General features: G+C 36.4%; 1 protein-coding gene across 1 annotated transcript; it reads right to left on the bottom strand.

The window, feature by feature from the left end:
• Positions 1–11,050: 11,050 nt before the first annotated feature.
• Positions 11,051–12,345, bottom strand: LOC148040005 (NAC domain-containing protein 18-like). Its single transcript, XM_087665962.1, has one exon. The coding sequence runs from the start codon at positions 12,308–12,310 to the stop codon at positions 11,303–11,305; it is 1,008 nt and encodes a 335-aa protein (XP_087522088.1). The 5' UTR covers positions 12,311–12,345; the 3' UTR covers positions 11,051–11,302.
• Positions 12,346–14,183: the final 1,838 nt, after the last annotated feature.

The following is a 14,183-nucleotide window of genomic DNA, read 5'->3' as shown; positions in this document are numbered from 1 at the left end:
AGGTATTATAGCCTCCTAACCATATTTTGAGATTGAATTACAAGGAGAAAGAAAATAAAAAGAAGAGATAGAAATAGAGTGTAGAGGTGAGAGTAGACTACAATGAAGAGAGAGAAAGACTAGAGAAAGAAAGATAAAAAAAAGAAAAAGGAGAGAGAAAGTAGCCATGGAAGTCATGGGAGCTGCAACAGAATGAAGATGGAAGAGACTTATATATTATTGAATGGTGAAAAATCAAGTCTCTTACACCTTTTATACCAAGTTAATATAGCTAGTAATTTCCTCATTTTCCCCCAAGAAAAAATGCTAATTTCTACTTGTCTTTCTACTCTTTACAATGAGAATAAGAAATACCCAACAATAATATTTATTGTCATCATTTTATCTTTACAAAAAGGGACAAGTACTTAATATAGCTTGATCAATGTTGCTGAGATGGAAGTGAACCAGAAGATATCATAATGGTAAATGTGTAGACTAATATTTTTTCTTATACCTTGATATTAAAACTAGATGTATATTTTTTAAAAGTTCTAAAATATTTTTATGTATAGGTATATTTTAATAGCTAAAAGAATTTGATCTAAAAAAACTATAGAAACCCTTCTTGAAATTCATGAAATGTATTACATATTTGCGGTAGCATATAAGTACTCTTCTTCAGATTTTTCACTACAAGCATCTAGGATGATATTACTGTGACACCTAGTGTCACTCCACATATCTTGGCATGTTTGAAAATTTTTGAAAGAGACATTGATAATATCACATCTAAGAAGGTTGGTTTTGTTTGAACAATTTAAAGAAACTACATAGATACATACATAAATGGATATATAAATATAAATATAACTATATATACTCACAAAAATTAATGATATATAGGGCATTATACTATATACTCACTACTCTCTCATTTGGCAACACACAAATGTGTGCACACATTTATGTATGCATATTTTTATGCATATACACATGCACATACACATCACATCACAACCATGCAAAATTATGTCTTTTCTTGCTTTGAGTCAAGTACCATCCACGTGGTGTAAAGGGGATAACAACTAAGGTGCCCCCCAACATTTGCATCCTGTTAATACCTTTTTCTTCTTACTAATTTAGTGTTTAGCTAACACAATCACCTCTTCACCATATATGCAGTACTTTTATTTTGTAAAAGGAGAATTTCAAATCACTATAAAATTTTGTATAAAGTGATATTCAAGTCACAACAAAACTCCTATGTATACTTTGCTAATGGAGGATGGTTCACACATTACCTATATACTGTTCATATCATATTGCATTCTCTAAACTATTTAATTTAAAAAGAGTAATCAATATAATTAAAAAATAGTTATCATTTTGTTTGAAAGGTAACTATATATATATATATATATATATATATATATATATATATATATATATATATATATATATATAGAGAGAGAGAGAGAGAGAGAGAGAGAGAGAGAGAGAGAGAGAGAGAGAGAGAGAGAGAGAGAGAGAGAGAGAGAGAGAGAGAGAGAGAGAGAGAGAGAGAGAGAGAGAGAGAGAGAGAGAGAGAGAGAAGCTCACTTCTATAACACACACACACACACACACACACACACACACACACACACACACACACACACACACACACACACACACACACACACACACACACACACACACACACACACACACACACACACACACACACACACACACACACACACACACACACACACACACACACACACACACACACACACACACACACACACACACATGATATAGCCATCGTGCTATTAATGAGTAGTGGTCTAGGGCTCTACTGATTCAAACAGATCTCTCTCCTTAGATTCATTGAGGTTGATAGTCCAGTGGGGATCATAATATTGATAATGGGATTCTTGAATCATATTGGCTTCTCAACTATTAAGGTCTTAGTTCCTGATCTCAATTCTTGCACACATACTTGGAGAGAGAGATTGAAAGAGAGAGAGAGAGTGCATTCTTGATCTCAATTCTAGCTAGAGATAGTGGTGGAAAGATGAATGTTGAGAGAGAGAAAGCTGTTGTGGAGGGAGGCTGATGTATCTAATGCTCAAGATGCCATGGCTTGAAGACACAAAAAGCTTGGTGGGTGTCTAAAAATAGAAGAATTACAATAGTAGAATATTTAATTTCATGATGCGAAGAATCTCTCTTAACAAAATGATTCAAATCAACATTATAGAAAGCGAAATAAGGTCCCATATGACACTTTCTATCCATTGAGAGCTCATCCCAACCTTTTAATAGTTCAAATGCTTAGATTTATAGATTTTTTAATTTTAGAAACTGTAATTTATTGTGAAGACTACAACATTATTGATAGCGAATTGCCTCTTTTGATTCCAAATATGTATTTAGTGTGAAAATGCATATGTTTTAGCATACTCTTCTCCAATAGAACATTACAAAGCTCTCAAGTATAGTAGAACTTTAGAAGCTACAAAAACTTGGGTTATGCAACTATTAAACACGACCACATGAGAAAGTTTTACAATTCCCAAAGACTTGCAATTTATTACTTTTGTTAGGTGTGAAAATAGACATTGAGCATGTTGACCATCATTCAAACCCTTCAAGTAACACTAGATTTTAGAATACAAAAACTACCCAAAATTGCTAACCATGATAGTCTAGTTTATGATTTGTATATACACTACTTATAACATCTGTATTTTCATTATTCAATAAATATATATCTTGAGATGGAACCCATTGATCTTGCTACTATGAACTATCACATCTAGATCTTGTAATAGATACGTACCATTTTTGAGCTTTTGCTTGATCATAAAGGGTCATTTCCACCTGACTCAAAATTTAGCTTGAAAAGTAGAATCTAGGGTATTGTCATATCTCATGACTAACACTGCCACTTGGCAACATTCTTCCTCTTCAATGGAATATTGAACCATTTTCTTGTCTTCAAAATTTGTTCAATTCATTATTTGTTGCCTGTCTAGCTATAGCATATGCAATTTCAGTTCTATGTAAACTTGCAACCCTAACTAATGCAACTAACATCTTCTTACAAAATCCATTGTGGGAAGCATGATATTTATAGATATTATAGCCTTTGACTGTATACTAAATAAAAATGAGTGAAACTTGTACTCTTTTGAATTGTCCTACAAGCCCATAAAGCTTGATGCTGATACTTGTCCCAATCCTTGGGATGGTTTCCACTAGCTTAATGAGAATTTTCTACAAAGTCCCATTGAATGATTCTACTAGCCCATTACACTAGCAAACTTGTGATTTAGATCTAACTTTCTTATAAATTCCTAAACTAGCTTATTCTTGAAACTGAGACCTTGATGTATCACTATTTTCAATGGTATCCCAAACCGGTAGCATATATCCTCCATAAAGAATTGTACAAAATTCTATTTCTTACATTTTTGAGTAGCTCTTACTTCACACCATTTGGTCATGGAATCAATTGTATTATGGACATAGAAGTTTCCTATTTTAGTACTAGGTAAAGTCCCAATGAAATCCAAACCCCATTTCTTGAATGGACCATTGGCAAAATAGCTTTAGTAGATTCTAGAATCAAAATCCTTTTAGCAAATGATTGACCAAGTATGGCAATTTTTATATGAGTGAGCAACATCAACACTCAAACTAGGCCAAATAAGTCCTAATAATAGGATTTTTCCTTCTGGTTGGCTCAAATCAAAAGTGACCTCCACATCCATCTTCATGGTGAGAAGATAAACAAGAAAGAAAATTCTTGCTATCCAATACTCTTCTCAATACATTATCAACCCCTCCTATATACAGTTGCTCATCTATAAGTGTGCACAACTTGGCCTTTCTAACAATTGCATATATTTTACACTTATTAGCTAGAAAATCTTTAATCAAATGAAAGATTTTCCTACCTTCATATCTAGGACTATTTATCCTCATGGAGATAGCAACTCAACATCATCAACAGGGTAAATAAACCTTGCATCTAATAATCTTTAAACTTCAGCTCTAAGTACATTTTCTTCAATTGTACCAAGTTTTCTTAGCATTTGAGCTACTCGTTTACATCCTTTTTTTAATTTGATGTGATGCATAGTGCTATTGATATCCCTTAGTTGATAATATTTAATAGCAAATAGCTTTGGATATTTTTAAAAGATGGCAGAACATTTAGCTCTTTCACCATTAGTCAAGTCCTTTCCTAGCATGTTCATTAGTTGAGGTGACCCAAAATTCATTTCCTATTGCTGGTTACACATTTCCTAGTGAGTTATGCATTTCTTGTTCTTTATCTTCTTCCTTAATGCTATAACTTTCTAAATCGCTAATCCCATCTCTTTTAGCATCACTTTCATGTCCACCTTGAATGACATACCCTATTTTTGTATGAAAAATCACCCTCTTATGAATAGGTTTTCCCAAATAGACTTACAATTGGCCTTTGTACCAATCCTATCTTGATCTCATACCAATTAATCATGGTCACCCCAAAATGAGAGGATATGTACCTAGCTTCACATGCATAACATGAAAGTCCAAGCATACCCTCTACCTTCCAATATTAATCCCCAAGTTTTCAATAACTTCCAAATTTTTACCATTGAGCTGTTAGCCATTTTAACCTTGAATGCTGACTTCCCTATCATTTTAAGATGCATTTGTAGCATTTTCTCTTTAGTGATTACGCAGACTTGTACATCACCATCTACATAAACTTTGATCAACTTTTTTTCCATACATCCATGCATCCATAAAATTAGGCTATCTTGTTGTTCTTTGAGCTTCAGTTTCAATATCCCTCTTTCAGGCTCTCTTGTTAGCTAGAACATCTATATTTTTCCCATCATTAGATATGTTGGTTTCAATTAAGTTCATACCAAATGGGCCTTTATCATGCCTTCTTTTCAAAATTTTCCTAGTAGATTTAGGTTGTCACTGTTCCTACTATTGTCTGGCATCTTGTCTAGCATTTCGTTGCGACATGGGATACATCTCCCCTCCTATTCTTCTTGGATATGGACAATCAGGGGCAATATGTCCTCTTTCCCTGTAGTTAAAACATTCAAAGTTTTCCCACCTGTTTCTTGGAGGTCCTCTAAATCTCAGTCGCAATGGATGTTGTCTACCTTGTAGCACATTCATGTTTAGTTTAAGATTTGTCAGCTGTTCATGCAATTTCTAAATTACATTATTATCATGTTTCTTATAACCTTGCTATATACCATTTTTAGGTCTCTCAAATATCATAGTAATATTTGTAGCTTCGTGCCCTACATTTCCTGCAGTAGTATGAACCATGTTGGACATTTGAATCACATGTACATGAATATTTCTTGACTATTTTAACCTTATTCAACCTTATTTGCAACTTCATCTACTTTTCCTTATCTATTTTAACAATATCCTCCATGAATGATGGCCTTTTATTAGGATATTTTCTTTGATTTTAGGTATGAGCAAAGAAATACATTGATCATTTTTTAGTCCAAGAACATGACTAGAGTCTGTAACTCCATACAATGTGTAATCTCTATCCATCTCTCTTTGGATATGAAAGCAAATTTAGATATTTCATCATTCTCTTCTTGAGACATTCTTTCCAAAAACCTTCCATAGACTCTTTGGAGTTTGCCTCGTCACAAACTTGGTAATAAGCCCAGTTCTATCTTCATTCCAATTTTCCTTCATTTCCTCATTCAATGAATCCTAGCATACTGTTGCAAAACCTTCAAGCAACATATCAATCATTCAAAGCTTATCAGCATCAGTGCCACTATGATCTTTGTAGTCCATCCATTCCAATTTTTTAACAAACTTGTTTGCATTCTTATTTTTAGAACCAAAAAAAGGTTCATATCTAATCGTAGCCATGCTCAAGTTTGTATATAGGTTGGTTTCCAAACCTTATACTTTCCAATCGATATGATTAGTAAGAAATCCTGGTCAATAGAGACACCAATGTATGGTAGGTGAATTGGCTAAAAGAAAACACCGCAATATAAAATCCAAGAATCTCTCTTAACAAAAGTATTAGAATCAATACCAAGAGGTAAGAGAGAAAGACTAGAGAAAGACATTGTGATTATAGAGGTAACATAGAAAGACTAGAGAAAGAGAGAGAAAAAAAGAAAAAGGAAAGAGAAAGTAGACATGGAAGCCATGAGAGCTTAGAACAAGACAATGAAGATGAAAAAGAGACTTATGTTATTAATGAATGGTGAAAATTTACGTCTATTATACCTTTTATACCAAGCTTGTATAGTTAGCATTTTTCGAGGCATTTTCCTTATTTTTTTCCCAAGAAAAAAAGCTAATTTCTACTTCCTTTTCTACACTTTACAATTAGAAAAAAAAAAACCCAATAAGAATACTTGTTGTCATTGATTTATCTTTGGAAAAAAGGATAAGTACGTATAGCTTGATCAATGTTACTAATGGAAGTGAACCAAAAGATATCATAATGGTAAATGTGCAGACTAATATTTTTCTATTACCTTGATATCAAAACTAAATATATTTATTTTAAAAGTTCTCAAATTTCTTTTATGTATAGGTATATCTTAAAATTTCAAAGAATTTGATCTTCGCCGAAAACTATAGAAATCCTTCTCGAAATGCATAAAGTGTATTACATATTCAAAAATGTGGGAGCATATTAGTACTCTTCTTCAGATGTTATAACTATGAGCATCTAGGATAGTATTACTATGACACCTAGTGTCAATCCACATATCTTGGCTCATTTGAAAAAAGTCAAAATAGACATTAAAGATAATATCACACCTAAGAAGTTTGGTTTTATTACACATTTTAAAGAAAATACATATATACATAGACGCATACACACATACATATAAACATCTAAGAACCGCATATTATGACATGTATATATACAATACATATGTACATAAATGGATATATATATTGACAAAAGCAACCTCAATCCAATCTTATAAACTATACATTCCCATAATTTCATTCTCTCTCTCTCTATTTGTGTGTATGTGTGTGTGTCCTCTCTCTTTCTCTCTCTCTTCCATTTCTACCATTTCTTACATAGAGAGAGAGAGAGAGAGAGAGAGAGAGAGAGAGAGAGAGAGAGAGAGAGAGAGAGAGAGAGAGAGAGAGAGAGAGAGAGAGAGAGAGAGAGAGAGAGAGAGAGAGAGAGAGAGAGAGAGAGAGGGGGGAGTGTGTGTGTGTTTATTTTTCAATTTACAAGAGACTTAAGAATAATTTTACATTTTATTGATTTTTAGTTCAAAATTTTTTGAGCTAAGAGGGGTTTCCATTGTGGTGATGCTGTGCATCCACCACTGCAAATCTGAGGGTAGAGTTTTTCGCCAAGAATTTGATCACATTAGTCAGCGTCATTAGGAATTTATTTTCCATTGTGTATGTCTCTTTGTTTGCATTTGCATGACGCACGAGCACTGGTAGTTAGGCTAGACACAATTTCTTCAATGCATTCATAACTTTTTTGTAAGCATCCCTCGATTGATTGCATAGCATGGATTCTAATTTGCAAACTACAGGAGTGATTGGGCACGAAGTTCTTTTTCGAAACATATTCTTGGAAGGGCACATTGCATGGAAAAACAAGTTATTGTTTTGAAGGCTCAAGGATCCAAGGAAAAGACTAGCTTGGTTTTGGACTTTCCTCGTGCGACAGAACTTTGGAGAGGCTTAACTCATTGACCAATAACTTTGGTGCTCAAGGGCTTGCTTACAAACTTGAAATAACCTTCATAGGGTATGGAAACACACATACATGTGGCTTAATGGAGGTGCTAAGGGCTGTGTGTGGACACTACAATTGCTAATGCATGCTTGAGTTTTATCACAAGCATTGCTTTTAATGATGAATTCTCATCAAGGTTGTCAGCTCTTCCATTAAGCGTCTTTGTGTTGCTGCCATTAAAGCATTAGCATTAGAGACTACTGGATCAAGTTCTGTAACTGTTATATGATTAGCGAGACATTTATTTGGCTCAGAACGAATGGATGACCATGTTGAAATAACAAGAACAGAAGTGACAACATTCAATGGTCAAACAAGCATAAGTGCTCAATTATTGGACCCGGTGGGGAATGCGAAGGCTATGCATTGCAATTTGTTGACCATTCTTTGGGTGGATCAATCACTTCTCTAACTACAAATTTGACTTAATGCACAATATCCACAACTGCATGTGTATGGAAGGAGCTTTTGACTAAGGGGAGATTGATGATATAAAAGATTACGGTGTAATTATCAGTTTCTCTAATCATAAGGATGTCATGGGATTCGTCACAACCCATCAGTTGGGCATGGAAGTCGTGGTGGGCCAACATGTGACTGCTCGATTACTGAATGTGGTAAAGAGCGATGGGATAGTGGACCTAAGGCTTTGACCAAAACTTGTGTATTCTAAGAAAGCCTCAAATATAGTGCCAAAGAAGGCTAGTCACAAGAGAAGTATTTGAGGGTCTGAAGGTTCAATAAACAACATCTGCTATCATTGAATTGATCAAAGATGAATATCTGGTTTTATCATTGCCGAAGCATGATAATGCAATTGCATTTGCTGCGACTACAATTTACTTATGGATCTTCATTATATATATATATATGCTTGGTCAGAGGGTTGATGTAAATGTGGGAGCATTGCCAAATTCATCGGGAAGGTTGTGCTTCTCACAATTTTCAGTGATCCAACATCCAAGTGCATGCCCAAACGCCTGAAGTCCTTGTCTAAATATGAGGCTGACTCTATAATAAAAGGAGAGCAAAAACATGCTCTTTTTGCAGGTAGTTTTAGTACAACCAATGGAAATACGGGTAAAATTTGGAAAGGGCTTACTTGGCCGAGTGCATATAATAGAGGCAAAGGACGACCGTGCTTATGTAGTGGTGGGAGACAACTGTAGTCACGTGGATAACCTACGACATATTCCGAGAAGGTGGTGAAGAAGCATGAGGATGATCGATCAGCAACAAATGACGTAATCACTAATGACAATCAGAGTTGAAAATAAAGAATTTTTGTTGTGGTGCCTGATCAAACAGATTGTGGTGCCTCAAACAGAAAAGGCAGAACGATATTATGAACAATGCTTTTTGAATCTTTACGAGGTGGTAGACGATTATAAAAGGCATCGAAGAGCTCTGCAGATCAGAAGAAGGACTAGAAGGTGATGATGAAGAGGAATGAAGACCAGAAGGTGACGACGAAGGGGAAGGACAGCAGAAGGTGACGACACAGAAGGACTAGAAGACAACGGATGCAGGATGGGAAGATCGGTGAGCTCTGCAGAGGACTTGTATTCCATATTGAAGGATGTCCCGATGATTGATGCATCACCTTCCTTGACGGCACCTTCAGCATGTTTTTCCTTGATGAATCTCGACCATCACTTGGTATAAGACGGACCCTTCTCTGCCGCCATACCAACACTATTCGGGAGCACTTACCGTATCTCTACATGTTTATAAGGCTTGCTTGCACAGTCGCCTGGCATCATATAGAGCCGCCTTCGGCTTAATGTTCTTCATCACAAGGCCATGGAAGCTACATTAAATCTCGTGCATCGACTCCGTATGCGACAAATACTATGCTGGATAGGGGAGTAATAGATCTTACGATGCCAAAAGTGCCACCCCACTGCCGCATTCTATTATAATTGCAACGAAGCTTCAGACAAGTTAGACGTTTCAAGTCTCTATTACGAATTGGATTCTGGTGCTTTGTGAGCTTACTACAATGTCACCTTTGGATGGATGATATGTATCGGATTAAATCAGATTAAATCTGAAGATTGAAAGCTTCTGTTTGAGGATAATACCATGTCCAGTACCACATATGAGTTTCAAAGTTGGATCTATCACAAATATTCGAAGTCATATTGGCATATCTACATTGTTAAAAACACCTTCTAATCACTTTCCCTTCATGCATAACTATGACAATTACCCTCTCTTGTAAGCAAGGACCCTTCAATAACTTTGAGAATGATTCATGAAATTTATTCTTGAATGCATCAAATGAAGAATTTGGTGAATTGGATCTTGTGAAGATGGAAATTATTGTTTCCATTTTCACCTTATCATGTCCTCACTTGTATTCGATCGAATGTGAATTCTAGCTATTCTTTTACTTATAATATTCATCATCTTTTGCTTCCATCTTGCTAAGCGTCCCTGCAGCAAGTGACTTTCATGAACCCCCGCGCGAACCTCATGCGACACCGTGCCCCCTCAATGTTGACTAAAAATCTTTTGAGCTAAAAAGTTTATAGATAAGTACACACACACACACACACACAACTTTCAAGTCTCATGGTCCTCCTCTCTCTCATTTTACCATTTCCACGTATGGAAATGGTAAAATGAGAGAGAGAGAGAGAGAGAGAGAGAGAGATTTATCACATTCATATTGAAATTGAGAGAAATCTCTCTTTCTCTCTCTCTCTCTCTCTCTCTCTCTCTCTCTCTCTATTCCATCTATATTCTCTCACACTCAATATAGGACATGGTAAAAATGAATGTGAGCAATGAGGTAATGAGAAAATCATTATTTTTCCTAACAAGTTTTACTCAACACACACTCTTCCACTCTCCTACACACACACACACACACAAAATTATATATAATTTTTTTCTCTTATAATGAAAATTGAGAATGAATCTGTGTGTGTGTGTGTGTGTATATGTGTATGTGTGTGTGTATATATATATATATATATATATATATCATTCCCTTGCAAATGTGTGTGTGTATACACATGTAGCTAAATTATAATTGACAAATTTCAAAAATCTAAAATCAATCCTACATGTGATCTCTACAATGCTCCCAATCCGCCTCTGTTTCTTCTTTCAAGAAACAAAAGTTGAAAAAAAAACTCATTTTTCCAAATAAATCCATACTACTTTAAAAGTGTTTTTCCTATATATATACATATATACACATATATATATATATATATATATATATATATATATATATACATATAGAGGGCTTATAACCATTTAAGAAGTGTTCATCTTGGCAGGTGCCTAAGAAGTTCACGTATGACATGACGCTTTGGTGATTACATAAGGAATATGATCAACCTTATTACCATGCTAGGATTAACCAATGTCTAAGAAGTTCTCGGATGATAGGATACTTTATTAACACAAAGAACATGTTTGTTGAGCCTTAATTGGTCTAAGAGGAAACATGAAGCGTTGAAAGAAGGAATATTTAAACCCTAAGTATACGTACGAGTGTGCGCGTGTGAGGGAATGGGGCGCACGTAACGGCTACTTTAACGAGCTGCTAAGAGGGAGGAATTGATGGGTGGTCATGTCGAGATGGAGACGAGGATGATGGTGGAGGGCTTGATTGCGCTGCCGCGAGCGTCTCTTCTCGACCACTCTACACAGCACCAAATCAGAGCTGGAGATCATAGTCTCGTTCACAGTTTGCGATCCTTGTCTGGTGACAGCTAGATCTCGATCGTGATTGTGAGCCGCTGCTGCTGCTGCAACATGATCGTCATTGTGGATGATGTAAAACTCGTGCATGACCCAGTCTGTCCTATCGCCATTGGGAGCGCGGCCTCTGTAAAACACCAACGTCTTCTTCCACCCTGAGTACCGCTGCATATTCTGCACCCTCTTCTGATCGATCCCTGATATCGCCCTATATTCATGAGTGAAATCGGACTGGCTCACCGGCCTGTCTCTGCCGGTGGCCTTCCAGTAGCCCGAGGGCGTGGCCCTGTTGGCACGCGTACCCTTCCCGCGAGGATACTTTCTGTCGATGCGATGGAAGTAATACCCCTCCCTACAATCGTCATACATATACTGATTATCTTCATGATCAACACGACTTAGTACAGTATCAGCTAACATGGGGCTTTCATGTATTGGACGACCTGCAGGTGCGTGACGGTCATGATCTGCGCGCTCTAATTGATGATCCGGAGTATCGTAGTACTGCAGCTGGGGGCCGTGGAGTGCTGCTGCAGGGAGCAGCTCCCATGGATCGTGTTTGTAGAGATGCAGCTCTGCAATCACGTCCTTAAGTTTCAGGGAAGATCTGCTGACGTTGAGTTTGCCCTGGAGCCTCCTCCACAGGTAGAACCACACCAGCTCCTGATCGGTGGGGTGGAAGCGGAAGCCGGGCGGAAGCAGCTCGGATGTCGATGGGCAATCATGTATGGCCACAATATCAATAGTATTAGTAGCTGTACTATTGTTAGCACTGCTAGTATTCTTATCATCCTGGTCTCTGTCACCACTACGATCGATGACAAAAGTACACATGATTATCTAATCGAGACAAGAAGGAGGAAAGAACACGAATGCGACTACGGAAAGTGGCCCAATCAAAATACCTTCATCTATATATACGTCGACGCTGAAGTTAGAGTTCCGTCCGCGACACGTTATCGACACGCTTACGTGGGCGACAAGCTTAACAAGTGCGCACGCAGTGACGCATCGCGCACTTTGGAAGCTTCATTTTCTTTTTAGTTTCCGCGGGGATTCAAATTTTTAAAAAGCGCACTTCTTAGCGCTTTAAGTTTTGGGGCTTTCTTCCTTTGCAAGCTGCAAGTTTTGGGTTCAGGCTTGAATTCATGTAGTTGAGAATCATTTATGGCATGCTTGACTGCCTCGATGAACATATTCATTGCGGAAGGTTTGTACACCCTTTTTCTATTTGAAAACTTCAATTTGTATGATTCATGAAGGTAATAAAGAAAATAACAAAAGTTTGGGATTACGAAATTGCCGAAGGTTTGTAGCATTTTAAACATGTACTTCTAGAATCTATAGGTGCATATACAATCTCTTCTGAAAATGTTTTCGAAAATTGATGGATGGGGTTTTTAAATAGTTCTTTACCATTCTTGGCTGATTTGTTAGAACTAAACATGAAACAACATGACCAAGTTTCTATCTATGTGAGTTATTAGTTGTGTAACAATTTTTATCATCAAGGAAGTAGAACCCAAAATTTCAAGTCACATGCTCGCAATGCTCAACCCACACTCAAACCACTATGTTGTGACCCCATTGGCATCTTTGTGAACTTTTAGAAAGAGTTTAACCAAGTTTTTATCTTTGTAAGCATGGGAAAAGATCTCTCTCTCTCTCTCTCTCTCTCTCTCTCTCTCTCTCTCTCTTTGGATCTCATTTCTACTATTTTCTACGATAGGAAATAATAGAAGTGAGATAGAGAGAGAGGGAGGATCATGAGACTTGAAAGTGAAACATCTATATATACATACATACATGAATACATACATGTATATATAAATTTAAGTTGAAAAGTTTTTTAGCCAACGAGGAGGCGCTGATGTCCTGTCCTTAGCTAAAAACTTTTTGAACAAAAAATAAACAAATTGTACATTTGACCTTGAATCTCTTATATGATTGAAAATCAACACTCTCTATTACTTTCCAGTTTTATATCTATATATCTCAATCTCTTGCATTTCTATTCCCTCACTCAATGTAAGAAATGACAGAAATGAGAGAGAGAGAGAGAGAGAGAGAGAGAACGAAATCTTGAGGGTGTATATTATACATACATGTATATGTGTATGTGTGTGTGTGTAGAGAGAGAGAGAGAATACGAAATCGTGAGGCTACATATCATACATAGATGTATATGTGTATGTGTGTGGAGAGAGAGAGAGAGAGAGAGAGAGAGAGAGAGAGAGAGAGAGAGAGAGAGAGAGATGAATCATGAGAGAGATTGTGCCTCGGATTTTTAAGCTAAAATTTTTTAATTAAGGGGGAGGGGGTGCTAGTATCTCCTCCTTAGTATGAAAACATTTAGAAAAAAAATTTGAAAAACTCAATATTTTGTGTTATTTTAAAATCTCTCTCTCTCTCTTTCTCTCTCTTCTCGCCACCCTTGCAAGAAATAAAATTGTGGAGAAAGAGAGATTGTGGAGATCAATAATCCATAAACAAAATGTTTGTTGAGATGGCAACCTCAACATATGCGAACATTGATAATGGACTTCCTGGTTAGTAGGGTTTGCACATCTACACTTAATGCGTTGGTGATCATTATGATCCTTGCATGCCTATTGAATTATTATTATATTTGGTTTATCGCACCTAACTACAATTGGCATAGTTATGATGCAAGTTGATTAGTATAGCCACTTATATAGTATTTGAC

The sequence above is a fragment of the Lygodium microphyllum genome, chromosome 2 (genome assembly GCF_053477565.2).
Source record: "Lygodium microphyllum isolate KBCC chromosome 2, Lygodium_microphyllum_v1.1.10, whole genome shotgun sequence".
NCBI lineage: Eukaryota > Viridiplantae > Streptophyta > Polypodiopsida > Schizaeales > Lygodiaceae > Lygodium > Lygodium microphyllum.
Note: the sequence above shows the minus strand (reverse complement) of the source record. Positions and strands in the feature narration are given on the sequence as shown.

Excerpts from the sequence above, each read along its gene's own strand:
- LOC148040005 (XM_087665962.1), bottom strand. The coding sequence starts at position 12,310 with ATGTGTACTTTTGTCATCGATCGTAGTGGTGACAGAGACCAGGATGAT.